Below are 26376 nucleotides of genomic sequence, written 5' to 3'. Positions count from 1 at the left end.
GTCTTGGGAGACCTCTGCAGGCTAAGACCGCAGCCTCCTCTGGACCTCTCTTCACAACACAAGTCCGGCCTGATCCTCGGCTCCTGTTCGGCTGCAGGAGATGAGTCTCTCCTTCAGTGCTGTCAACGACTGTCTCTCTGGCTTTCACAGTTAGTCTTTAGGGATTAATCACCCTCAGCTTTCTTTCCATCGTCTTTTTCCCGTGTGCCCAGCGACAGCCACCCAAATCCACTGTCCTTATAATTTCTTTCTTTCCTTACTTCTCAAACACCTGGCACGTTGCACTCTCCAGTGCATCCTCTTCCATCAGTACGCCACCCTAAGTTCATCATCAAATGTTTAGCCTCACTGAAAGTTAACAATTGCACGGCCCCAGTACGCCAGAGGCTACCCAAGGAAGACCACCTTCTGCCAGTGAGAGGATCCTCATTGCCAGTAGCTCAGTGGGTGACCCAGCTCCCAAATTCCATTTTAGATCCTGTTTTCTTGGACCACTCTTGGTACCAAGGGCCATAGGCTGGGTTCTGGGGGATGTGGGCTATGAGACAGAAGTCTGCAGATAGGAAGTTTATGGAAGTGTCCTCAGGACCAACACTGTAGGAAAGTGGAGGAGGTAGGGCCGGGTGCAGGGAGCAGCTGAACTGTGAGACAGTCAATCCCCAGTCAACTGTGATACAGTCAACTCCCAAAGGGAGTTCTGGAGCTGGGATGGGCCAAAGTTGTTCTGAAACGGAGCTAGGGGCTGGGCCTTTCTACCTCCTCCCTGAACCACCCCTGAGGGTGGTCAGCCTCAGGAGAGGGCGCGTGTCCTTGGGTCGGACAGCTCTCTGACTGTGAAGCAACCTCCAGGGAAGGGCTCAGTAGAGCTATTAGACACCAATCGTTCCAGAGGCCGGGAGAATAAATGCTTCAGTCCTGGGGTGGGAGTTGGGGGAGCGGAAATCTGAGCAGCGCTCATGGCAGGCACCCAACACACTGCTGTCTATACACTAGAAAACAGGAGATGGAGGATGCATAACTGACTTTTAAAGCAAAAATTACCTTCTTAAAAAAGGAAATGAAATCTGGAAAATGAGTAAAAGTCAGAGAAATCTTTTATTAGGGTTTTGCTCTAATCTTATTTATTTATTTATTTATTTATTTATTTGTTTGTTTGTTTGTTTATTTATTTATTTAGGGTTTTGCCTTCACTTCACCCCAGGAGTCTTGTTTCCTGTAGCTGCAGTGAAGAGCTACCTGGACCGTCAGCAATACTCTGTAGGTTGTAGGTTTGAAATAGTTTATTTCCATTCAGATCACATAATAATTTCGACTCCCATAAATTCCTACTTTATAACATCTCCTCCATCCACCCAATTAATTTCTATTCTTTAAGGACCAGACAAAATACTTCCTCTCTGCGAAGCCTAACTTGACACGATCCTATCAGAATTAATCACTCCATATGTTCTCTTTGCTCATCTCTGTTTTGAACACTTATTCTGTAGGGTTATAGTCCTTTGCTAGATTGTGACCTCATCAGCAGGAAGAAAACAACATATGCTTGGCATATGCTAAGATTCAATAAATGCTTGTAGATGAAATTTTTAAAAAAGTGACACTGTAGCATCTTTAAATTATTCATACATTTTCACTAAAACTTAAAATGCCTCTGGATGGGGCAAATTTTAGACAATACATTTCACATTTGGGTAAATCGAAGTGTCATTTTGACACTAATCAAAACAAGAAGATATTGGCAACAGGACCTATGCATACAGTTTCCTTTGCTTTGGTGATTCCATGAAACCTACTCTATAATCCCCTGCCTAGAGTCTTGTTCAATCTTGACAGATGTATATTTGAAAGATACTCATACAAGTCAAACACATCCCCGATGCTAATATACATGCTAAATTTAATGTGGTGAACCACTTTCTTTTTGAGCAACCCGTCATAACCTCAACAGCCATAATCAACCAGTCCCATCCACTGCCATCTCTTTTGGAATTTCCTGTGTCTATAAATTTTGGTGAGAAGATAGCAACACATAGCAACGTGATGGAGAGCCTGGGGAATACAGGTAGAACCAGAGACTCCCCATTGGGTAAGATGTCTAGACCCCATTATTAGAGTCTAGGTTGTGATGAAAATACAACAATGCAAAAATGCAACAGTTTTCCAAAGAATATAAGTAATTTACAATCTTGTTTACCTACACTCAATGAGAATGGGTAAATGTCTACTAAAAATATTAGCTCCCTTTCTTGAGTGCTTACTAAGTACCAGTCTCGCAAGCATTTTACAGGCATAATCTCATGGATTCATGGATTTCACAGTGACTTGATACCTACAAATCAGGCATGTGCTAGATACCTGGCCTTCTCTGGGAAATCGTAGACTATGGAGTTCTGGCTGGCTGTGTTCTCCTTTTGCAACAGATAAAACTAAAAACTCTCCAGCCAGATCTATCTTCTCAGAAACAGTAGGATTGGAATTTTTTAATGAGAAAGAGAATACATAAATTACGGCTATATTTTCACTGTTATTCTAATCATCATATAATTAGCATATGCTAATGGAACGCCTGATGATGCCCGCCCATGAGAAGACAAAGAGTTACCTTAGATGCTTTGCGTACTCAGGATTCCTTTGTCCTCCTGCGCTGGGCCGGAAGGTACAGGCACCTTTTGACTGTTTTCTTATCTGCAGAAAAGAAAGGAATCTGTATCCCTCTGATGGTGGTACCTGTCGATAGAATGAATGGATCTAATCTCACTGGTAAGAGTAGTGAATTTCCTACCTATTTCCTAGAGATGCATAAGCCTCTCACTTCAGAGAACCCTAATTAGAATACTTTCATAAGTAATTTGCTTCAAGGGACTCGGGAAACTAGAAACAATTCAAGTGCCAAAGGTACATGAACTCCTTTCTCAGGCAAATATGAAGGGCAGGATTAGCACGAATCAAAAACCAAGATGCTGAGATGTTACCGTACCACAAAATGAAGGAACCAAGGAAAAAACGTACAGACACAAGAAGTCCCACCACCTTTTTAGGCATTCCCTATGCATAGTGCTGCCTTCATAAAATTTCAGGTTTGATTCAAGAGGGGATGACAACCTGAAAGCACACATTTGTGAGCTAGGTTCCTTTAAACGACAATTATAAGCAGAAGCCTTTCTGTGGTCTTTTTTTTTTTTTTTTTTGTAAACAGCAGAAAGAAGTGAACATCTAATTTTTGAAATTCTTCTGGCTTTTCTTTTTGACCTTTGGTATTTGTATGTATTGACGATCTCTAAACCATTGTACAAAAACACCTTGAAGTGTCAAGCTTTTAAAAATGAGTCTTCTTTTCTCTTTCTCCTGTGCAGCTTGGATTATCTTGGCCTTGTCAAAACACATTCTCTAGTTAGGGGTTGGAAATATTTCCCTCCTGGCTCCAAAGTATTGATTTTCTTCCACATTCAGCTCTGTCAGTCTGCCGAAGGGGTGAAAGGTGAAAGTTCAGCCAGCACTGCTTGGCGTTGCCTTCCTATTAATGTCATGCCCTTTCCACATTTGATCAGTTCATGTGATCACCAATCATGTAGAACGGGTACTGCCCGTTTTCCCTACAAGGATACATTTAAGTCATCGGGCGATGCTAACACAATATCTGGGATAGACACTGGGCGTTTGACTAGACACGGCCAGAGATACTGCTGTCAACTCCTTTACTGTTTATCTGTTTCTTAAAGAAAATTATACTGTTACATGGTGATTGACTCAACTCAAGATGTTCTAGTCTTATCTGAAAATTAAAGAAATACGTTCACTACTTACACATACAACATTCTGTGAGCCACGATGACCTATTTTGGTTACTCTTCTTTTTCTGAAAACCAATTATACCCTTTACCTAGAGGATTCAAATTCAACTCCAAACTGAGTATTAAATAAAATGAATTTAATGATCTTAGCCCAGCCCCCCAGGCTGGGGCAGCCAACTCATGTCATCAAATCTGACAAGATATAATTTGGCACAAGGAACAAAAGTCTACTTAGGAGCAACTTAGGGTGGGGATAGAACAACATGTACGCAATTCCCTTGCCCAAACCAGAGAGGGTGCTGTTGAGTTTCTGGTAGGAGTGTTTCTCAGGTTCTCTCACATTTTGGCGGTATAAGAGAGGGACTTCTTTCTCTACTGTCCTACTGCCCTTTGTGAACAAGTTTGCCTTTCCTGAAGCTAGCTCTCCAGGGAAATGAATAATTAGATGGAAATAGAAGGCTTAAAGGGGGGGGGGGCATATGGATTTCAATTGAGAATGTTTAAGAGTGGACATGTTTTTAATGGGAAAAAACAATCTTCAGTACAACTCAGTTTTATTTAACACACATATGTACAGAGGAACATTCAGCACATATAGGATCTATTAAGTGGAATCATCAAGAAATGTCTTGAGAGGCAGACACTTTAATTCACTCGCTGTACACAGTGAGTTCAATCATTACATTTTCATACAGGTGTCACATCATGTCATCTTTTGCTTGGAAGTTATCAATGAAGCCACATATGTCTCTACATTTACAAGGACAGGGCCAAATACAGTGCCAAGGAAATTAATAAAACACGAACAGCGTACACTGGATGACAAATACAAAGTTTACCTCAGTGCTGTGATGAAGTTTGGACTGCAGTTGTCAAAATAACCAAGGAGAGATTTGTGTTAACAAGAATGCAGATGTTAGCCTAACAGTTAGAGCTATCTGTCTAACCATCATCTACCCCCCCGAGTTTTACGATCGTAACATTCCACTGGCCAGTCATTTTGGCTATCTGTGCGGACAATGTGTTAACAGGCTGGTCTATGCCGATTGCCCAGGCGTTTCGCTCCTCTGGCCCTCACAGCTTTGTTCTAACTCTCCACGGCACGTGCCATCCATCAGTGCGTGTGTGGTGGCCCGCCTGTCGGTCTCACACCTTTCTCCAGATGCACTGAACGTTTTGTTTTAGAAAATCCCTAAGGTATACTTCTCCTTCATCATTCCCAAACAGCCGTGTCGTCTAGAATAAATTAATCCCCATCTAAGTTCATAAAGTAAACACGTGCTGGCTTATTGAGATGACTCAGGAGCCCACTGGAAAAACCAAGTGCACCTTTTGTTTACCTCAGGTACCTCTATCTACACCGAATACAATGGCAAGTTCAGCAAACAAATAAAGCCTACACTGTGTAGTTCTTTGTTTCTTCCTGGAAACTACATATATAATCTTTATAAATACAATGTACATGCAGGTGGCAGAAATTCACTTTTGAAAGAACACCCAAAGTCTATAACCAGGGAATGGTGCAGGTTTGCCATCAACAGAAATAACATACTTCATAGCAACATGAAAGAGACGTGCTAGTGGTCTTAATTTCTTAACACGTTCTTCAAAAGCTGTTTCAATAAAATAACAGACGTATTTGTTCCCAGACTACGATCCTACTCTTTTGTATATTACATAAACTCTGACATCTATGTTTTTTAAATTAAAGGCTCCCAATATCATTTTGGTTCCTCTGTAAACGTCACATATTTTCTCTGAATTTCATAAGTCGTTTTCTACTTTTACATTAATAAAACTTTTTACCCAACTAACCAACCAATCAACAACCAACCAACCAACTCCCCAACAATATACAGATCAAGGTTTGTTAGGAGCAATTCAAACAAAATATTACTTTATGGATTTTCCCTCATTACTATGAGCAGGAATCAGCAGAATTTGAATGAGAAGAAAGCAGCCAAGTTAAAGCCGACTTCCTTCCAAGTGTCATGAACACTCTCATTTCAGTGTTTGCTCAGACTGATGGAGCACTCACATTTTATATATATGTCCTGAATGCTTGTGTTATACTTACTAATTTTCTAGGATACGTGTTTGAAAGAAACGCTATCTTAGTTTTTCTTTAATTAATCAGTAGTAGTTTGCAGGCTGAATTGTAACTATCACATGATGAATGACAGAGGTCGGATGCATGAGAACTATAGGTCTGTAACGTTTCTGAAGAAAGGGGTAAGCTCTTTCTTTAAAAGATCTGTAGCAGTAGACATCGCGTCTTCTTTGTAGGTATAGGTGATGCTTCCAAACTTGGTTCTTTATTACAAAAGCCCATTTAAGAGATTAGTTACAGCGACTGGATAATTATATTAACTAGATCATTAGTAGTGGTGATTTTTATTTTAGACTACTAAACACACTATCACTTAAGCAGGGAAGGAGCATTTTAGAAGGCTAGGAGTCTGGGAAACCGCAATTCTCCATGAGGAACAAAACATTCTTTTTGTATATTTTCTCATTCATCTCAAATTGGTTAGGTGTTAGTAAAGAAACTAGTAGCGAAACCCTAGGAAATTGGATTGAGTGATTTCCTAAACAATCAGCAGAAAAAGAAAAAAAAAAAACCCATGTAAACACAGAATCTTTTTGGTAAACAGTAGCATGTTTTAGGAAATCCAAAGGAAAATAATTTCAACAATTAGGACTGCACATTCCCTCAAAACCCAAATGTCAAAACGACCAGGCTCAAGCAGTACTTCGGAGATGGGGTTTAGCTTGAGGAAAATGCTGATCTGGGCTGGGAGTGCAATCACAGTGTTTATTGATTTTCGGGCTTCTGGTGCACCCAGCAACAGGGGCGTTCCCTAGGGACCACCGGCTTCCCCTCCCTCTCAGCAGGGAAAAGCGACCCAGTGACAGGAGGGCCACATCCTGCAGAGCGACGTGTGCATACCTCTGAATCGGTAGGTGGCACGAGCAGGAGTCTGCCCGAGGACCATGCAGGAGTGACACAGACCTGGCCGCGCCCTGGGGGACACGGGAGTGGGCAGGCACTGAGGAAGGACCCAGCACATGTAAGGACGGAGGGATCTCTGCCTAGAGAGCTGAAGTGCTAGGCTGCAGTCACGGCGGCAGACGCCAGCATTAGACCATGAAGCGGTGCTCCTTCCCATCGTGGGCCATCAGGATGACGTTGCGGTTGGAAGTCCAGATGAGCCGGGCCAGCCGCAGGGCGTTGTGGGACCCGGGTGAGGCGGGTTGCACCGGGGGCACCTGGTAGGTTTTAATACAGCGCAGCTGAGGTGCCGAGTTCAGCATGCCGATGCTTCCCAGCAGTGACGTATTCATCTGGGGGACACAGGGACAGGAGAGCACACGTGTCACATCAAGACTCGCTTCCCTTTCCCCACCACACAGTGGTTGGAGTGACACACTCTTCTGGTCACTTCCTCCTCTACAATGCTTGTTCACGTTCACCTAAGAGTTTATTCTTAACCTTGAAAGGTTCCTTCCAGTGTATCTGAAATTGTTCTGACGCTGTTACAGTAAACGCATACATCCAGAGAAATTTTACTTTGTGGGTAGAACTTGACAGCAGGAAAGTCCGATCTTAAAGAAGGGAGCTAAACTGCATGTGGGATAAAATGGTTCAATCAGACATTGTTTGGAAATTACAGGTATTTCAAACTGTGGACCTTTTTGTTCTTCAACAAAAGTGCTACCTGCATCCCCTGAAGGATGAGTCCACGGAGACAAGTTTGGGACAGAGTGAGAGGTCACTGGATCCGAGTTCGAAATTTAGCTCTTATCTCCATATCCCAACACCTGCCCTCCTCACCTGCTTTTTAAAACATTGAGTCTCTGGAAAGCTCTAGTTTATTTTGAAGGGAAAAAACAAGAATTGACCCCATGTCGCCCTGGGCTCTGTGGCTCCCTGTTTTGCTGCCAAGCTAAAGAGAATATACTTTAACACTTTATTGGGAATACATTTTTATTAGTTGGTGATTTCTGCTTTTTGGTGGCTTTTCTGGATTTGATTTAAAATTTAAGTTCTTGTAATTCATTCACATAAGTGGAAAATAACATGGAAATTATGGCTTATGAACAACTACGCATTCAGGTCAAAATGCCAAATATTGAATGGCAGTTATCTCTGTGAACTGTTGTCCGAGGGACTGAGTCTAACAAAGCCTTAAGATTCTAAATATTACTTAACATTTCTGCGATATATGTCTTCTGTGGTATTACCAATTGCAGGGAAGGCACACCGAAAATCAGGAAAGAGGCCTCAGAAGTAATGTTTTTCTTTGCACTAGTTTTTGTTTCCAATTCTGCTCTGCAGTAAAACCTCCAACTAAACGTGTAAGATTCTGGGGATTTGTATGAAGCATGCAGATTACAATCCAACGTACATAAATGGTTGACACATGAAACCTTGGCAAATCCTCGGACATTTAAGATATGTTATTGCTGATATCATGCTCTGCATTTGGATCAGTGCAAAATATAAGCCATTCCTTTTTCTGGCCCTTCTCAGCAGCAGGATGGTGTCAGAGGGCGTAAATCACGGCGTCTCTAGCAGGAAGCGTGCAGGCTCCACTGACATTTTCACAATTTAAATCATCTTGAGTAATAACCCTTTTAAGATGACTAATGTTACTGATTTTACTGCATTAATAATAGTGCCGAACACAACACAGAGGTGAAAAAAAATCACTAGTGTACGAGGTCACATTTTAAAACCAAATGTATGGTTATCATTAACTCTTTCTGTTACTGTTCAGTGAACATTTAAAGCTGGGCATTGCCTTACTGTCATCCCCCAAAGGCCTCTTCCCTTGCTTCCTTCCCTTTCCCTTTTTTCCTTTCCTTCCTTTATTTCCCAAAAACTCCGTAAAAGATAAAAAGTCAATGCCTTATTGCTTTCTGGAGGTTCCCAATAGCTTAAATATAAATAATGACGGTGAGCTTGATTTGAGAGTTCTCACTTGTACAAAAAGCAACAGTACATAATAATTTAGTCCTCTTACAGGACATATCCAAATGATCCAGAAAATTGCTGGTTAAAATGAACTGGCATCAACAGGCATACTGTTCCTTTAAAGAAATCTAATTTCTCAGTTGATAAATAACCAGAAAGTATTTTTCATTCTTTATGGATTTTCTATGAAAATATGTATGAAACTTGATTTCTGCTGGTGGCTTAAAATGCTAAGGGTATCCAATATGTTCAGACATTTCCTTATTTTTAATTCTTCTCTTCAAATTTAGCCATGGACAAGAAATGGGTTGCGGGCTAATGGGAGAGAATATCTATCGGATGCTACAGAAGGAAAGATTTTTTTTTTTAAAGTCCATTATTACATCTGGGTGCCCCTTACAAGCTGAGCCATCCCTCAAACGATTGATAAATCCATTGATAAATGCCTTTGGTCAAACAGCCTTCCCGCCTCTGAATAGGGCTCTGCCAAATTCTCTAAGGTATATAACTATTACAGTGGCATACAGGTGGAATGATGAAGACCTTCACGTTAGCGATAATGTGTTGCATCTCAGACCTCCCTTTTCCTGTGACTTCTTCAAATTAGAGATGAATGTGAAGTAGTAAAGATGAGTATTAATTTTTCCGATAAGCTCAAAGAACTCTCACCAAAACAATGAACCAACCACCATTTTGTTATTCATTGTTAACGTTTACTTGATGAGTGACTGGCTATAAACTACGCTAAGGTAAGGGCAATTTGAGACTTGAATAATGACAACTACCTGGAATTGTAATGTTCATGCACATTAAATTTCTTCTTGATTACAAAGAGAAATACTCACGTGGAAAATTTAAATAAGGAAGAGAAGTGTAAAAAAGAAAGCAAAAATCCCCTGAAATCTATTCCCAGAGATAATCACTAGCATTTTGGTAAACACCTTCCTAGACCTCCAAGTATATAAGGAGGAGCTGGTTTAAAAAATTTTACATAAACAGGCTCCTATTAAAAGGCAGTTGCACAATCTGCTTTTTTCATTCAACAAAATGTGGAGGGCAATCTTTTTATGTTAATGACTATAGATTTACACCATCCGTTTTAAATGGCTGAATAGTATTCTATTGTATGATGGAATAAATAAAAATAAATGAAACCAATTATTCACCTAATTTATTATTAACATGTCTAAAAGAGGATACTTATTTGTTGGAGACAGTGGTCAAATTTAGGTGGGAGAATTAGGGTTGTATTGCATTACTACACTCCCCTTGATTGAAACACTGAAGTGAAATACTCAAATTGTAGAAAGATGGTATTGGAGACTCAAAGGGACTGAAAGGTTGCCAAATTATATCACTTGATAATAGCTGGGTATATAAAATAACTAAAATGTAACTTTGGCTTTTCTTTTCCCTTTAAAAACAATGCTTCACAAAACCAGTTCTGTGAAGATTATTTTCTGAACACACAGAAACACATACAGATGTAATTCATCAAAACAGGAAGTGTTTTAATGCAATTCTCAGTGTAAGTAATGCTGCACGCAAACCTTTTACTAAGTCTCACTTGAGTAATTATCCAACCAATATTTCTCATTAACACTCATTTCTCAGCAAAGGTTTTAATAGCTGATAGCTTTTGTAAGGTTCTGTATTAATAAGACTTCATTACGTTTTCAAAATATATTACAGTACATTTACTGGAATAATATAAAAGTGTTATCATACATCATTAGAACTAAACAATATGTATCTAAATAAATCAGCAAAGCCCATTTGGGGAGAGCAGTGGTAGATCCAACACTGCCTTCTGGATTCTTTTTAATTCAAATAAAAACCCACAATACTTCTGGAAGAGGTTTTATTGTATTTTCTTGATAAGGCTGAAAAAATGTTTCTGCGTCTTCCACTTAAATTTCAAGATCGAGTTGGGTATAATTTAAGCCCGTGAGAAATGGGCTGCATTTTAAATACTGACACTGGGTTTCGAGTTAAGGCGGACTTGGGCGCTGGCTGCATTGCTGTGTCCCTGGAACACCCATGCGTGCAGACGGCACGAGGTCACCCCCGCAGTAGACGTGTATGGGACAAGGGGACACTGTGCACAGTGCCACCCGTACAGTCACACAGGTTTCCGTGCACTTGGCAGACACTGCGGCCAGAGCCTGCAGAGAACTGGAAGACGGAAAGTTGCCTCAACAAGATGTCACCTAATGGATCCTCTTATGTCCAGGGAAAGGAGGGGTGCTGCACAGAACTCCATCAATGAGGGGGGCAGGAGGAAACTTGGATAGAAACAGAAACAGTCAAGCAAGGGATGAACACATCCAAATAGAACTTTGAACATCTAGATAGGGGGGGAAAAGGTTTACTACAGAGACATTCAAGAAAATACTGCAAGTTTCAAATCTGGCTAATTTCTTTTATACAAGGAATTACATTTTCTGGGGAAGTAAAATTGGACAACTGAGATTTGTGTTTGTGATTCCAAAGAAGAAAGCGTGGATGGGACACCAGCTCCCTGAAAGCAGGGACCTACGACCTGCTGACTCTTTATGCCTGAGGCACTGGCCAGCCCCAGCACTCAGACACTGAAAAAATGCTGAATCAGGGGAACTCTACATAAACACTCCTCCCGGGTTTCAAGAGATCAGGAAATAAGGAAAAATTTGTATCAAAGTATGGTTGGTGTAACAGAGATCACTGTGTAGGCATAAGTAGAAGAAACAGTTGGTAGGGAAACTCTTTTAAGCATCAATGCTGCAAGAGCCCAGTTTGTGGACACCTAATGGATTTGCTGTGGGATTTCAATAGTATAAAATACGAGTCCTGTGGTTACCCACTGGGAAAAATGAAGACTGGGTGAGATCTCTAAGGAAAAGAGTTTAATATGAGCTAATTCAGATGCTGGAGATATATTCTGGAAGAAAGGATAATGAGATAATAAACTGGAAAACTAAATTAGATGAGTTAGTAAAAGTCTGTGACAGATTTGGAAGTTGTCATGTTTTAATAGAATGTTGCTAATTAAGCAATTTATTATATCTGTTTTACATTTTATTAGCTACTGATTTTTTACAAAAAACATTATCAAGCTGTACTGAAGTCTTGTTAAAACTTTCGGGTTTTTTTTCAGTTTTCAAAGCAATAAACTGAGTCTCATAAAACATTTGCAGCCTAGGAAAGTAAAGGTAACAACAAAATTTTAAATTAATTTTTCTTGGGGGAGAGTTGGTAATGTTTAATTTTTTTGTAATTATCAGAGGTAAGGTCATTAAAAAGAAGACAGGATAAAGATTAATTGGTGAGGATGAAACAAGTTCTATTGAAAAAAATTAGTTGTTCAAAGTTAACATTCGCTTTAACCAGAGTCAAACACAGGCATTGTCATGAACTGCCAGTCAATGACACTTGGAGTTTTAAAAATGTTTTGATGGTTTGGGAGTGAAGAGCGTAATGTGGGAAATTCAGAATGCAAACAAAACTGAGACAATATAAACGGGACACAGGCTGCCTTTTTCCCAACCCCTTGTTGGAGTTGCCTGAGCACCGTGTGTAAATGCACAGCCCGAGCACGGCGCCCTCCTGCCTGACTCCTTTCAGGCCAAGCCCTCACACACACCATGCCCTTGCTTCCCACGGGATGGCTGCTCCCTCTCCCAAAATGCCCACTCCTCCCTGCTCTTCCTCAGCCTCGTGTCTCAGCTTAGATGTCACTTCCTCTGTGAAGCCATCCCACCACCTATTCTCAGGTTCCCTTCTGTACTGTAATTACTTGCGTTATTTACCTGTGTCTCCCTCAGATGGAAAGTTCTGTGAGAGCAGTGCCCCCACCCTTTCCAGGTTGCTAAACGTCTTCTCAGTCTACCCCACTGGCTAGCATTGAGCAGCACATGATTAGCAAGCAATGAATACTTGGTATTTGTTGAAAGAAGAGAGAAGGCTGGCATGGTCAACAGGAAGGCTTTCCCAGCAAAAGCCCAACATCCATGTACTTCAAGACCCTGTAGCACCGACACTTACCTGCCAGAAAGAAATGTGGCTATCGGTGTTGGAGTAGGTGGCAAGGTATCGTCCATCAGGAGCGAAGGCCACTGCAGTGATTGGTCCCTTGTGTCCATGGATTGTCTAAAATAAAATTCAGAGTCATTAATTACATGCACGCCCCAGAACTAGGACACACAGACGTGCAAATGCATTCAGTGTTGAACAAGCTATGTCATGGATATTACAGGCTGTTATGATCTTCATTTTATTTATAAAATCAGGTTAGAAAAATTGGGGAAGCAACCAGAGTTCTCTCACTGGTTTACCCAAGGACTTCAGTCTTGCTCTGCGGAATCTGCCTGTCTCTGAGTTGGGCAGACAGCGTGAGTCCAAGGGAAAGCATAGACATATTAATGGACAAACCACTACGGTAATTCATTGATGCCCATTAGAGGGAAGAATTTCACAATTAATTAGGAAGGTTAAGAAACGGATCACCAAATCTACCCAGGAACCTCACTCATCTGAAATTAAAAACAACCAAAGTTGTAACAGGTCTGTTCTGGGAGGAGTTAAAAACTATAATTTCAACCCCTTAATAATTATACATTTTTCATGCTTTATACTTCATTTCCCACCAATAACACTGTGTTTAAATGCATATGGCTGCAATTAGTAAACATGCATGCATATACACATGTGTTGTAGGTTTGAGCACACATATAAATCAAAACGCTATTACAAACAAGTTAACAAGATAATTTGGAGACTTTGCCAAATAGCGTCAAATAGCTCTCATTGATTTAACCATGAATTAAACAAATGAAGTTGTATTTTAGGCTAGGTCTTTGATAATAGATCTTTACTAATAAAAAATATACTCAAGTTTAATGATATTAAGTTATCAAAAACATTGGGATACTAAGCAAATTAGTATAATACTGTATTAATGTCCCTACACTCAAGTATTAAAGACCAAATGTCCCTACACTCAACTAATAAGGACCATCCCTCTACTACATTAATCAATATTCAGTCTGCTTACAAGCTGTAGGTTGGTCTCCTCCCTTTGTCAAGACAGAAATGGGGACATGTGTTCCCGTAAACCAGGACACTGCCAGTAAGGTTTGTTTCCATCTGTTATCTATCTATCTATCTATCTATCTATCTATCTATCTATCTATCTATCTATCTATCTATCTATCTAATCTATCTATCTAATCTAATCTATCTAATCTAATCTATCTAATCTATCTATCTATCTATCTATCTATCTATCTATCTATCTATCTATCTATCTATCTATCTGAGGAGGGCACAGCTCACAGTGGCCCATTCAGGGATTGACCCGGCAACCCTGGTGTTATTAGTTAGCACCACGCTCTAACCGACTGAGCTAACCGACCACCCCCCCATCTGTTATTTTTTGATGAAGAATTGTGAAGCTTGAGTCTCGGTGGGAGCCTCACGCACATTATGTGATTCAGAGCCATACAGGTTATACATTTCTGTAAGATAACACCCCGCTCATAATTCATATCTGTGTGGATACAATGAGGAAGGGAGGGAGGAGGAGAGAAGGACGGAGTACGAGCACGTTCCTCAGCGCTCTGTGGATCCCGTTCTTTCCTGTCATTAGACTTTCAAGGCACTGTGGGATCCAAAATAATGCCTGTTTTTCAACAGAGGAACATGTTACACTGGGATAGCACTGGGCTTTGGGGCTGGCGGAGAACACGGCTGAGTCAGGAGACTGCCTGGCTGCATGTAGGCTCCTCTACTACTGACTGTGGGACCTCGAGCAAGGTATTTAAGTTACTTAACCTTAGCGTACCCAGGTCTATAAAGTAGGACTGATGATGATGATGGTGATGGTGATGATGACAAGTAGAGCTTTATAACAATTGCACGAGGTTATATCTGTCTGTCTGTCTGTCTGTCTATTAATACCTATCTATCTATATCACTGTGAACAATGCATGGCACCGAGTAAAAATTGAATAAATACTATTAATATTTGTGTCACTCCTCCTTACTTACAGATGACCAGACATATGTACTTGAAAGTTGCTAAGCAAGGAGATCTTAAATGTTCTTAACACACACACACACACACACACACACACACACACACACGCACACAGTGACTGCTGGATGGAGGTATTAGCTAATGCTATGGGGGCAACTGTTTTATAACATGTAAGTGTATCAAATCACCTTAAACTTACACAAAGTTATATGTCAATAATATCTCAGTAAAGCTGGAAAAAAATGACCAGACAAATGTAAACAATCATATAACTCAATTACCTGAGTATACCATTTAGTGAAACACACACACACAAAAGCCCTAATTATATAGGCCAGAATCAGCCTCAGCTAACATACTACTAGGTGGTCCAGAAACAGAGTTCAGACTGTGGCATTTTATTGAACAGCTGTGGTAACTGTCCATGGTACTAGCCCACAAATGTGGTGCTAAATTAGGCAACAGGGTGAGCATGCTGAATAATTATTGCAAGAAACCAACTTAACACCATCTATATTAAAATGAAAATTATTGTAGGTGCAGAAAAAGAGAAAAACGTAACCAGATAAAAGAAAAAAAACGGACTACTCTCAATTACTAGGTTAGTTTAATGAGCTCATTGGGAAAGCAGCTTTAATTGTTTTTTTAAAATCAAGATTCAGTTATGCTAAAAATTTGAAATTCTACTGGACCACGTTGAGGCTAATTTATGGGTAAGACAATTGACTAGTAAGGTCCTCCTTTATAACAGAGGTTGCAGACTGAAGACCCTTAAGATGAAACCTGGTTGTAGATGTGTTATGTTTAGCCTGTGAAATATTTTTAAAAAATATTTCCTGAGCCTGTATTCAAATTCATCAGATACCATATAAAACCAAGATTTCTAGCCTCTCCTGAAACCGGAGGTTCTGGCAACCCTGGGCCTTTGTTCACACATGGCGAGATCAGTCAGAGCTGAGCGAAAGTGGCCCTTCCACACAAAGGGGGACCTGTGTATGTAACACTAGTTGCCTGCTTCCTTTATTTCCTGTCTGGTCCCTCATGGTACTTAATGCAACCCTTCCATTAAAAATATTTGATTCAAAAATAGTTTCTTCCATGCCCTGGGGTCCCAGTTTGCATCGAAAAGTGTGAGCAGACTGCAAGTACCTCTAAGAATGGCTGGCCCTTCTTGCGAGCCCCCCAAAGCCCAGCTCTGTGTAGGGGTGGACTGATCCTCCTTCCCTAAATCTCAAAACAAAATGCTAAGCCTGCCTCCTTCAGATTAGCATCCCTCCTTATCAGCAGCCAGAATGTGCTTCAGACAGTAAGAGAATGCAACACAGTGTTGGCTAGAAACCAGCAGGTCTGGAGGAGGTACCAACCCAACGCCCACACTGACCTACCTCTCTGCGAGGCTCGCTAAGTTAGCCCTGTTGCAAAGGCAGAAAACCAGACACAGGGGGCTCCTTCAGAAAAGTCTTCATGAAATGTTTCATATTATGTCTTCCTATTTTATAGAGGGCTGGCATTTAAAACATCCACTTGAATACGTACTTCTGTGTCATTATGTTATCTAACGTCCAAAAGAAGATCCTGTGAATTAAGTTCATCTTGGAATTTTCTGCCAGGAAAATGTTTATCTTTCCAGATACATTTTGTTGCTTTCTTTTATCATGTAACAATAATGACAGAATCTAACATGTGCTTGCTTTACTGCCAGGAAAAACGCAGAATTAAATTTATGTTCATTCTGTGTGTCTGATAATAAATACTTTCTACTCATTTCACTAATCCTTGTCCTGTTTTCCTTTGTTGTTGTTGAGGTCCGGTTAGACACTGGGCTTAATTTGTTAGTTTATTAAAGTCTATTTGAGACAAAGGGGGAACTACACTTTAGATCAGAACACATCCACACACCCCCCCCCACCATCCCATATCGCGAGGTACCCCGCAGGGCCCTTTTGAAGAAACACAGAGAAATCCCACTGAGTACCGACGGCAGTGTCAGCCACAAGACCTGTTGTCTTATAAGAAAGCAAGTACCACTCATGGTAGCTCAGAGAAGCTCGCTGTTTTAAATGGTTCGGTACATCTGGTGAGCTCATTACAATCTCAGCCTAAGAGGTGCTTCAGCCCTCAGTGTAATGGAAATGTTGCCATTGTCTTTTGTTCAGAATCTCTGAACTTCTAAGATCTGTGCAGGCACCACCTGAACTGACTTTAACCTCTATTTTGGCATTAGAGATGCAGCTGTGTGGGGATCACAGCCAACTTGCAAGTGCTTTGTGATGGGGCAAACCCAACGGTAGGGACCTTCAATGCTAAACGGTAAAAAACATTTTCCAAAATAACAGGTTTTGAAATCAAAGGAGGTTTGGTCTACTTTTTACATGCGAATGAGTATCATGTCTTATTTATTATATTTTCAGTCAAAGAAATCGCTGTCTTGAACAGACAGAAATGGAAGATGAAGAAATTAATCTAATTCAAGAAGTGCTATGGACAATAAAAGAAATCAAGTAATTATCCCTGGCAGGAGACAGTGTTGAATTGTTAAACACCCACGCCTCCTTTTTTCTTAGGAAAGAAAAGGATGCGAGAGGCAGGATTAAGAATGAGCAACACTCGCACTTAGCAACAGTTTTTAACGGGCACTTTCCACGTGCTCTGCAAAGAAATATAATGAGCCCTGTTGCACAGAGAAGGAGAGACACGGATTTCTAAAACGATTTAGTTGGCGTCCACAGAAGTTGTAACTGCCTAGAATATTCTCTTTAAAACTGCTCTTCCTGTCCTCTCTCTCTTCCTGGAGTTCTTGATATTCAGCTTCCAGATGACCAATTTGAGAATTAAAACCAAAAAGTGGGACGCTATTACACCCACTTTAAAAACTAAATGAGATCAAGGAAAGCATTTCATATTTATTTGCAGGTCTCATCACTTTTTTAAAGGGGAGGGGGAAAAAACCCATCCAAACAAAAGCATTTTCCTCCTTTGAACATAAATTGTGACGATTTCCAAAAGTAGGTAAAATTCTGCTATCATAAATCCCACCACAAGGAAAAGGTTTATTAAGTACTGACCCACGTATTTTGTGTAACATTTGCTAAAATAAACTGACAGATAGAAGAACGTGGACTGAAGAGTCACAGTCCAAGGTCTATATGGGCCGGGAGGAAGGCTGCCTCCCCGTTCGCAGGCCTCTGGGGAGCAGCATGGCTGGTCTGGGATAGGGTAGGCAGTTGCAATGGAGGGCGAGCCTGAATGAAATGTCCATCTGCGTATAGAGGCAGGAAATAGGTTGGAGATGGGCCAGATATTCAGAGAAGTAAGTGTCTAGGAAGTGAGGCTGAGTCCCCAAAAGAGAAGGGAGGTAATACCAAAGACCTACAGGTACCTCTGTTTTCCTAGTGTTGGTCCCTCTTCGGGATAACAGATGATGCCAACTGAGGTCCAGGGTGCGCTCACCTCTGTACCAGAAGCACCAGCCATACTTTTGGTGTCTCTTGCGGATTGCACCAAAGTCAGAAAAGGGCAGAGAAGGAGGGAGGACCAGGCCTTTCCAACATCCCAATATAGGAAGGAGGCCACAGATTTCAGAGCTGACTGGCAGGGAGGTAACTGCTCAAGGCAGAGAGAAGACAAAGACATTGCTCTGATTGACAGCTTTGTTTGTTAGCAAGGGAAAGACTCATCAAAAAAAAAAAAAAAAAAAGCCATTTTAAAAGAGTTGAAAAGTTAAGAATTAATTACTTTCAAGGAAAAAAACACCCTCTTTCTTTTCTCCGAAGCAACCAATTTGTAAAAATTTTATTATATATTTAACGTTTAGCTGCTCAAAGAAAGAAATGATAGATTCAATAAATAATTTAGGCAGATGATAATGACATTAAAAAAAAGACAGTCTCATCTGTGGCCGATGAGAAGGCTCAAGTAAAATTTAATTCTCACTCGGAACTAAGCCTTTTGCAGCCCTTTTGTGCATGGGCTCTTAAGGCCGTATGACATTGCCAAGAACCTTGAAAGGTCACCCATTCTTTTCTGTATGTGGGCAGGGTGACCTTGAAGCAGAAGGATAGATGAAAATCTATTCTTTACACTATCTCTAGGGAAGATTCCAAAACCTTACTTTCCCTGCATTTAACAATGTGTGCTGTCACAAAATTTTTCCTTATATCAACTCTAAATCCCAAATGCTACAGTTTCAGCCTGCTTCCTCTTGTTCTAGCCTCAGCAGAGATGGAGACCAACGGCTGGTCACCCATCTTAGCAAGACTCTACCTCTACAGATTTGATGTCTCTTATAGCAACTTGGCCCCCTTTTTACTTATTTTTTATTTTCAGGATTAAAACAACAACAACAAAATCCCAGCGACTATAACCTTTCCTTTCGGGTCTCATTTTCCAACTTTTTAAATCATTTCTCTGGCTTTTCCTTAAATGTTCTCCAAGCTTTCAAATCATGACATCTTAAGAGTTGGATGGTGTCTTAAAGGTTACCTTATTCAACCACGTCTCAAAACGTGGAATTTCCAAGTGGACTGCAACAGGCAGCTGCATGTAGTTAGTTTTGCACAGCACTCCGCAGAAAGGCTAACGTTATGCTTTATCAGAAAACTGCTATGTGGCTGATGATACTGTTAGAAGAGAATGTACTAGAACTCCCAGAGGAAGAGAAGCTGGAGAAGCCGTTGGCATGCAGATGGCGGGCATTCAGAATGCCCCCCATTACCTCCAGGAGACCAGGTGTGGGCATCTGAGCCCAGCAGACAGTCTTGGTTGTGTTGAAATCCTGAGCGGCCTCTACCAACAAAACCCCGGTGACCAGTGCCCGCTCTCGGTCCTCGTGTGGGCCACTTTCCCAAACTTTGTACTGATTTTGCATTCTGGCTGCTCATGTCCACTTAAAAGTACACTCCCATTCAACTACTGCCTGTGGAGCCGATTTCTTTGTCTCCTTCTCCAGTTGTACATCATATCACATGGGTGCTTAAGAGAATGTTTCTGTCTCATCCTTGTGGTCACTGATCAAAATGAATCACATCACTTCATACTTTCATTTAAAACAAAAAAAATTGGGTTTATCAAAGACCAACTGCAAAACAGCATTGGTCATCAATCCAATAAAATGTAAAACTATATACCAAAAGCTATATAAGTGTGTCTTACTGTGGGAGGCACTGCAGGGAGTCCTAAGGGTGTAAGGAAACGTTTGCAGTACCTGTGACGTGTCGGTTGTTACTTTCACATGAGCACTTTCACAGAAACGTCTTAATCCTAACACATTAACTCCATGACGTAAGAATACTATGAATATATTATCCCCTAAGTTACATATGAGGAAACGGAGGCATGTGGAGGTGGAGTAACTCGTTTTGACTGGAATCCAGGCCGTCTGGCTCCAGTCCATTACCTCACAGAATATCCTATCAAATGAAACTACACACTGCCAATCTTCAGCTTGCACACACTGGATTTTCGTGTAACTGGCACTTATGTACATTATACACCAACACTACTACACGACTTTCCCGGGCGAAACAATGAAGATTTGGGGATGCCTGGTGGTGCTCGGGGGCTGGGCACAGCCTCAGCCCAGGCAGAGGCAGCAGCGGCTGGAGAACAAGGCCCTGGAGGAGCTGGGCCTTGGGGGGACGTGTCCGCCCCATTCCCCACGTACCAGGGGCCGTACAGAACCCCTATACTCCCGAGCCTAGGTGACCCTGGAGTGGCTTCCATATTCAGGGCAGGTCCAGTGGAAGACTCCTGGAATGGTCCAACATCCCTTCACTTCCTGATGTGGTCAGGCCCACAAATGTCCTGCCCTCCCTCCCTCCCTGGGAGGATGGCGGAATGACAGTCAGCCCTGTTTGGCACAGAGGAGGCCTGGTCTCCCTAGGGAGCTCGCTCACCCAGCAGTCCTACACACCCGTGGGGAGAGGCAGGGTCCCCCATCCCACTGCAATGATGGTAGATGTAGGAGAACTCTTCTCCTTGATCCAGCTCCAGTAGTTTAAACCCCTTAAAACAGAGGCTTAAGGATTAGAGGCTGCCCTGGCCTTCTCATCAGCTGGGAAGGAGGAAGATGGACATTTCGGCTCCCCCACACACCTAGGCCACAGGAGGGTGGTGGCCCCACCTCTCTCGTCAGCTTTTCACCCTCCCACTAGCTTATCTGTGCCCCTAAGAGGCAATACCTACCTACAATAAATAAGTACTTCCTGAGGAAAGGATAATTACAAAATTAGGGGACTGGCTCTTTCTCATTTGGGACACAAAATACAGAAACTAAAATCATCGACCAAAATGAAAGTAGATGGTAAACGTACTCCTAAAACTCTAGTACTGCAGAGAGCTCAGCTTCTCTTATCGGCTGTGCTGTCCTGCCGTGTAAGCACAGAGCCTCGATGCAGCCCTCGGGCAATTCTACGATGATTTTGAACAGAGATTTGAGGTCTGAAAATGGGTTGTTTATCTCTATAATTTCTTTTCTTGATGGAGGGCCAAGGTGATGCTTTTTATTCACATTATGCCAACTTTATGTTATAGAGTCAACCCATTGCGGCATTTTTCAGTCCAAGGAATATTGGAACTATCCAATGAATTACTTTCTATTGCTATCTAATTGAAAAGAATACACATTCGGGGCAAAAACCAAGTAGATTTGGTATCATTTTAACATCTTAATGGAAAATAGATTTAAGGATAAATATAATAAAGTGAGCTATCTTAAGTTTTATTATAAAATATAAGGCCTCAAGTAAACAGATTTTCTTTATTCCTTAAAAATAGCTGTAGCATTTATTCCCTATTTTCAGTTCCTGAAAGTTACTTAAATGTCATTTGGGGATAAACCGACAGTGACGAATTAAAGGAGTTTTTTAATATCTACATATTGGGAATCCTTAGGAACCAGCAAGAGGTTTTGAAGTTTCTTTTGTGGAGGATTGTACGTCACCAGGCACTTTTACACAAAGACACACAACTTTCTCCAGGACTAGTCAGAATCAACATTAATAGTCAAGGTCGTTTCACGATTGTAATTTAGGCATTAGTAATAATTTCAGATTTTTATTATGTTGGGGCTTTTATTTTCACTAATATCAATTATAAATTATTAAAATTAATTTTAAAAAGGTCTACGAATGAACAAATGGAGAATAAGCATTTAAATCAATAGTTGTTTTCCAATCTTAAACTGGTATAGTCATCATAATGGCAACCTCTGTTAAACATATATACTGGTTTTAGGAATGTTTCCCCTTCTAGTCAACTGAGGAACTTTTCCAGATTCAAAGAATAAATTTTCTGCAAGTCTCACCTAGTAATGAGTGAGTCCTTCTTTTTCCTTTTTTTGTTGCAGATAATCAGGAGTTGAACCCCTCCCCCCCAACCCTTCTGCTTTACTAGGTCAAATATTTTCAGGACGAAGTAACTACAAAATACTCAATTAAATTATACATAATTGATAGGTCCTTTCTTTGCATGTTGAAATGATCGCTTTTATTGAGTTATACTTCAAAAATTTTGTTTGCCAAAAATCCCAAACACTGCAAACTTCCAATTATTTCAAAATATGATTGCCACCAATTTTTGGCTTATACAAGAATAGTAGTATTCTTGAGGCTCTGTGCTTACACGGCAGGACGGCACAGCCGATAAGAGAAGCTGAGCTCTCTGCAGTACTAGAGTTTTAGGAGTACGTTTACCATCTACTTTCATTTTGGTTGATGCTTTTAGTATTGTGAGAGTCTAAAGCTAAATAATGGCAACATAAGAAAAAAAATCTAGCTAAAGACAAAATTCAAACCATAACATTTTTCATATAATTCAACATTTAAGAATAATTAGTCATATTAAAGATATGACTAATTCATGGATATGACATATTAAAGATATGACTAATTCAAACACTGAATGCTAATGTGACTTAGATAAACGTGGTTCAGTTTTAAACAAAAGGATAGTGAATAAATTGTTACATAAGATTCATATAATTATAAACATTCATTAAAGTATAACTCAAACATGCTTAAAAAGTTACAGAAAATGTTTCATTCAGATTTGGGCAGACCTAACGCTACACATGTTTTCATCAGTACTGCTAATATAAATCTATTCAAACCCATGCTGGAAGTTGGAAAGTGCACACATTTTTGCTTTTGTATTCTCAGATCGTGAAAATTCTGTTGTAAACATTCAATGCATTCTTCAGAATGGAACTAACATAAAATGGTCCTGTAATTTTTCAAAGAATGCAGGAGAAAGCACTGCTAAAGGTAGTAAACACTGAGCCCCAGAAGTAAACCCCAATTGCTTCCACTTGGAGTTCCTCAGGCACAGGATCTGGCTTGTCTCTGCTCCCTCTCCAAACTGTGCAGGGCCTTCCACAGCAGACCTTCCGCGGACATGTGTCCATAGGAAGCGAGGGAATGCAGCATCTTTGTGGGTTTTTATTTTTAATTTTAGTTTCAGGTGTACAAAACAATGTAATGGTGAGATATGTACAACCCTCACAAAGTGATAACCCCCCCCCCAAATCTACTACCCCTCTGACATCTAATATAGCTGTTCCAATTCCACTGACCATATTCCATATGTGGTATTCCACTTCCCGTGAATACATACACACACACACACACACACACACACACACGGTGCCAAAAAAAATATGCACATTTTAAGAAAGGAAAAAAACTATTAAAATTGTAATATTCAATATAAACCGATAACAAAAGATGAATACAAGTCACGTTTGACTTCTGCCATTACAAGAGGTGCTCAAAGTGGTTGCCATCAGCATCCAGACACTTCTGATTATGGCAAACTACTGCTTGAGCACAGATAACATCTCTTAAAATGTGTATACATTTTTTTGGTACCCCCTCCCCCCATACATATACATTTTATCTTTGTGGTTCTGATGTGGGTTAAGGTTAACAGAACATGGCTTTTGGCCAGAGCAGTAGGACAGGGCCTTCACACACATTCCCTCCAACTTCTATTTTGCCTGGGATGGTGCCTGGTGACATAAAATTGTCTTATCTAGATAGTACTAAAGCTACAGAATTGTATTTTTCAAAAACACATTTCAAAAGGATTTGACATCTTCAACATTTCAAAAAAAGAACTGACTTGAAACTGTTAAAGACAATTACGAATTACAAAAAATTTAAAACCATACATATATTAACCAATATATTACCGTATCTTTTGGCTCATATTTATTTTGGAGAATGATAGAGTATATACACTAATACATAATAAAGATTCTAGAATTTTACACTTCTATGGCTCATCAACTTATTAAAACAGAAAACCCGATTAGTCTGGAACATAATTTAGTGTTATCCTATATTACAAGATCAATTTCTTAAGTCAAAAAAGCTAAGTTATAAAAATATAAAATTACCCTAACTTAGATGTAATATTTAAATTTTTCTTTAATAGTAAAATAGTACTAAAACAATACAATAGTTTATGTAGACCTTTTTTTCACACAGCAATTGCATTTGCAAATAAATATTCCAGAACAATTACTGTGGCAAAAGAACACTGATATTACTTTGTCAGTCCTCTGACTTATTCTTAGACTATCTCATACTTACCTCGTAGATTAAAATTTGTCCTGTAGTTTTACGAAAGAGCAAAATTTTCTGAGACATTAATTTGCTTATCTGTAGAATAAGGGTAATATCTATCTTGCCAACATCACGGGATTAAATATTTTTAGCACGGATGTACTTAAAAAGGTTTATTGGGAGCTTATTGGGTTCCAGGCCCAGTGTTAGATATCAGAGTACACAGAGAGATATGACCCCGGCCAGTGAATAGGAGGGGGAGGGACAGGTTGGTAGTAAGGATCCTGTGCAATGAAATAGAAGGTATAACAGAAATGTGCACAAGGTGCCACAAAAACACAGAAAAATAAGCAGTAAGCTCTGTACAGCGGTAGGCGATGTCAGAACAAGGTACAGAGAGAAGGTGGTAGTTGAGGTGAGCTTTAAAGGATGAGCAGAAGTTGGCTAGAAGGACAGGAAGTGAAAAGGCCTAGATCTAGACGGACACGTGGAAGCAAGCACGTGAGAGTGAGGATGGCAGAGAGGGCCGGAAACCAGTAAGCACGCCTGTGGCATTGTCAGGGGAAGTGCCAGCAGGCAGAGGGAGGTGGGGAGAGCCAGGGTGTGGGGGGGACGCAAAAAGGCCGCGATGCCCAGGCTTTCTGTCGTGCTAAGAAATTTGGACTTAGTTCATAGGCAATAGGGAGTTTTCTAGAGTTTTTAAATTGGAGAATGGTCAGATAAGCCCAGTTTTAAGAAAATTCTGGCAGAGAGAGGAGGAGAGAAAAACTCGGGGGATTTAAAAAAAAAGGTCTGGATGGGAGGCAGGCAAAGGTAGTAGATAAATTAGGAGCTGAATGAGGAACTGCCTGTGGACAGGAAAGAGAGGGCAACCTGGCAGGTGGCGACGCTGTGACCAGGACAGGGGGGCACACGAGAAAGAAAATGCTTTTAGGGGAGAAGAGGGCGAAGCGGGAAGTCGTCAAGGGAAATAAGGAGCTTCGTTTGGGACAAGTAGATATTAAGGTAGAGCACCTGAGGAGGTAGAAATATGCCAGAATGAGAGAAAGATGGCTTTGGAGCTCAGGAACAGGCGTAGGCAAGGGGAGACAGATCTGGGAGCTGTTAGCACACAGACAGATGTTGAAGGCATACATCCTGCTCTCACTTGTTTCTGGTGCAGACGTCTCCCCATGAACATTTGTTAAACGAGTGACGAGTGGAGGTGGCTGAGATAACCCAGCAGACCGAGTGAAAAGACCAAAAGGATGAGGATGAAAACAACACAGGACATGACCAGGGTAAGGGGTGGATAGGAAAGAAAGAGCTGGGTCTATTTTAAAAATTGCATATTTGAAAGCTCAGTTTTTAGCTAATACTTTTATTTTTAAGTAAAAGATTTCAATGTTGCTCCTAACGTGGAAATCCCTTTTTAGGGGAGAGAATTTTGTGATGGATCACTGTAGTTAATACCTGACAAAGTTGCTTTGAAGTTTGATAATATTTTATCTTTTAAATAATAACCCTTTATCAAGCAGTAATTATTTGAGATCAGGAAATAAATTATGAAAAAGTCAAATTTCTAGGATCATAAACATATATTTGAATTAGAATTAGATTTATAATTCTAAACGACTGACAATAATCAACTGCCAAAACTGACAGTCTAATATCTCTAATTTTAAATTTGCTTAAATTTCATCAGTTATCTTCAAATTTCGATATTTTAGGAAGGTCATTATACAATATACTTAAGATTTCTCTGAATGTAATTATAAAGAGACAAAAAAAGCCATGCCCTTAAAAGTTAGGAAAGACAACAAAAAGAAATTAAAATGGAACTCATGTGTATTTGTGTATGTGTATGTACACATATATACACACATATGTATTTGGTAGCTCACTTTGATATATAAATCCTTTTCAAAAATAAAAGGAAGAGTAGTTTAAGCAAATGAATGCTATAGAAAAACTCAGATCAATGATCACAATTACCAATTTTGTTCTGACAGAAATTTCAATGATTCAGTAGATTCATAAATTTGAATC

General features: G+C 40.3%; 1 protein-coding gene across 4 annotated transcripts in view; it reads right to left on the bottom strand.

Annotated features, from left to right (window-relative positions):
* Positions 1-4328: 4328 nt before the first annotated feature.
* The window catches only part of WDR7 (WD repeat domain 7), a 299900-nt gene continuing 277852 nt past the window's right edge, over positions 4329-26376 (bottom strand). For all 4 annotated transcript variants that reach the window (XM_019722246.3, XM_019722262.3, XM_074339915.2 and 1 more), the window contains 2 exons: positions 12793-12897; positions 4329-7136 (listed from right to left, as the gene is read on the bottom strand). In XM_019722246.3, coding sequence (XP_019577805.3) covers positions 6933-7136; positions 12793-12897 — 309 coding nt within the window. In that variant the 3' untranslated portion in view covers positions 4329-6932. The remainder of the gene's footprint in view (positions 7137-12792; positions 12898-26376) is intronic.

This window comes from Rhinolophus sinicus, chromosome 4 (genome assembly GCF_057876585.1).
Source record: "Rhinolophus sinicus isolate RSI-liver-muscle chromosome 4, RSI-T2T, whole genome shotgun sequence".
NCBI classification, from domain to species: domain Eukaryota; kingdom Metazoa; phylum Chordata; class Mammalia; order Chiroptera; family Rhinolophidae; genus Rhinolophus; species Rhinolophus sinicus.
The sequence above is the reverse complement of the archived record's forward strand: the minus strand, read 5'-3'. Positions and strand labels throughout refer to the sequence as shown.